The 2,420-nt window shown below is 42.9% G+C and overlaps 1 protein-coding gene across 1 annotated transcript; it reads left to right on the forward strand.

Annotated features, from left to right (window-relative positions):
* Positions 1-244: 244 nt before the first annotated feature.
* Positions 245-1,122, forward strand: SS1G_09388 (predicted protein; the record flags this gene model as incomplete). Its single annotated transcript, XM_001589616.1, has 3 exons — positions 245-313; positions 921-958; positions 1,038-1,122. The coding sequence occupies 3 exons, from the start codon at positions 245-247 to the stop codon at positions 1,120-1,122; spliced, it is 192 nt and encodes a 63-aa protein (XP_001589666.1).
* Between the last annotated feature and the right edge of the window lie 1,298 nt (positions 1,123-2,420).

Here is a 2,420-nt window from a genome sequence, read left to right on the forward strand (position 1 = left end):
AGATAGACCAAAATTGGAGATGTGATAACTTGGCAAAAGTCTGTTGGCTACATAATTAGCTACCTCAGCTATAGAATGAAGATACAACGATATAAGCATCAATCGCCTCTCGGACAGCTCCAACAGCCTCGCGGATATAGAATTTTCCAAGATCCGTTATAACCTAAATTTTTGATAACCTAACCTCGATCTCCAGAAAATCACGGGAACAGATGTGTCCCCATTATTTCTAATTAAAAAAGCAATGCCTGGGGAGTACCCAGCAGGGACAGGGGATACTCTTGCAGTAGAAGGTCCCAGCACTGAGGAGTCGGTAAAAGGGAAAATGTCACACACATAAGACAGGTGCAGCTTGCTTTGACGATCATCGCATCCATCTGCAGCATATTTTCCAGGGCAAAAATGTTTCCGCTCAGATAATGATCGATTTGTTTTAAATACTTATAAAACGGGGAGATTTGTAAGGCCATGAAGAGGACGAAGATCATAATGTATTATTTGTGTGCACACAATCCATTATCCATTGCAATTCATCATTTTTGCATATAGCAGAGCAGGTCTTGTTGTCTCCCCTCTCCTCTCCTCCCTCTCTCCTCTTTCCTCGGTAGATAAATTAGACGGGCTTTGTTTGGAACTTTGGAACTTTGTTGACACTCGAATGACACTCGAATTACACAGCATCAATTTCCATTATGTAGTTGCCGTTGTATTCTAGCTAATCGCATCATAAATCATGCTATTCATCGTTTTTGGCTAATAATAAGTCTCTTTCTCACCTAGTGTTGGCTTTCGCTCGCAAATTGCCGCTAGCAAATCCTAAAGAACCGAAAACCTTGAGGATTGTTGTGCTTCATGCTGTCATAAGGATATGAAAGGGGTAATGGGAGGGTTACCTCGAAGCTTATTATGACCGCATCCAGAAGTTTGATGATGAATTCTGCTTCTCTCTCATGGTAAGGTAAGACCTGAGTATGAGCAGCCCAAATTTGAGTGGGTGCGTGATGTGATGTGATATTCCTCCCTAATCAACCCCCCAGCAGGAAGCTATCTCTCATCCCAGTCGTCCATGTCCATGTTGCCATTGCCCCAATGAAGAAGAAGATTAGATTAAACTTAACTTAGTCGAAACTCGCAAATTATCAGATCATCTCTTTCGTTAACTTTTCCTATCCCTCCCTCTGCGCCTCTCTTCGTATGCAGAGATTTCCTAAAAGGACGTAAAGCGATCATTTTCATCACATTCTCTTCGATTTCATTCGTTGATGCCGATGCCCACCATTAAGTCGTTGAGCGTTTCCTCGCAACCCATCACTTTGTGTGAGAAATACCTAGCTACAGTACTAGCATTAATAAGTAGGCGATGCAGGTTCCGCTGATGCATGATTCCCAAAGAAGCATTGGCTTCTGCGTACCAAACATAGAAATGAATAAAATGTCCGATGCATAAGGTTATCACTTCTTTGGGAACAACCGTTGATATTTTGTGTTGCTTGTGTCAAGATCCATGTTCTTGTGTCAATCCAGGCTGTATCCACAATTCAATTCGTGCGCATGTACAGAAGTCAACCTTACATATCAAAACTCGCGAATGCGACGGGCAAAAGCAAAAAGTTGGATGTGGTGGATGTAGTTAATGTTGTCCAGGATCATGATGTCCTGAAGAGTCATGAAGGACCCTGGGAAAGACGATGAACATATTCACATCCATATTATCATGTCTCATTTTACAATTAAAGGGACATTAGTCATGAAGTGATGAAAGATCTAATTGCAATTAGTCAGTCGCTAGGTCGGTGCGCCTGGTGTACAATGTACACTGTGTGAGTACAGACTCCAGAGAGAGTATAGGTAGGTAGGGATTAGGTCAGGAAGTTATTCTCTATTGCTACTCTGTGCAGGCTGTGCTCGAGCATCCGCGTTCCGAGGATCCCAAGGAGATATTCGGTAGCTACTTGTTCACCGATCTTCCGCTCAGCAGGCATACCGCAGCACACCAAGCAAGCACATCACACCAACAGCACACCACAACACACCACAACACACCACAGCACACTTAGCAAACAAATCATTATGATAGATAGAATAAACGTCATCGCCTCAATATCTTCACCGCTCCGCTTGATCACTTTTCTGTCAATCAACGGCACTTCACATCATGAAATTCAGGGTCAGTGTCTCACATTTCCTTAAATCCCCGAAAGGATAGCGACCGCATGGCTCGAAATTCACGGCTCGTTGGGCGTTACTTAGTTGCTACTTTATTTGTTACCTTCGGGCTACAGTATAATGAGTCAACCTGTTGAGCCATTCGAATATCACCACTTTAATTTCCAGATATGTCCTTCCTCCGTAACCATTAGACCTTGTACAAGTTGTCCGGAGATACTCTATGGATATTTTAACGAGCTATAGAGTCAATG

Source organism: Sclerotinia sclerotiorum, genomic scaffold, assembly GCF_000146945.2.
Source record: "Sclerotinia sclerotiorum 1980 UF-70 scaffold_13 genomic scaffold, whole genome shotgun sequence".
NCBI classification, from domain to species: domain Eukaryota; kingdom Fungi; phylum Ascomycota; class Leotiomycetes; order Helotiales; family Sclerotiniaceae; genus Sclerotinia; species Sclerotinia sclerotiorum.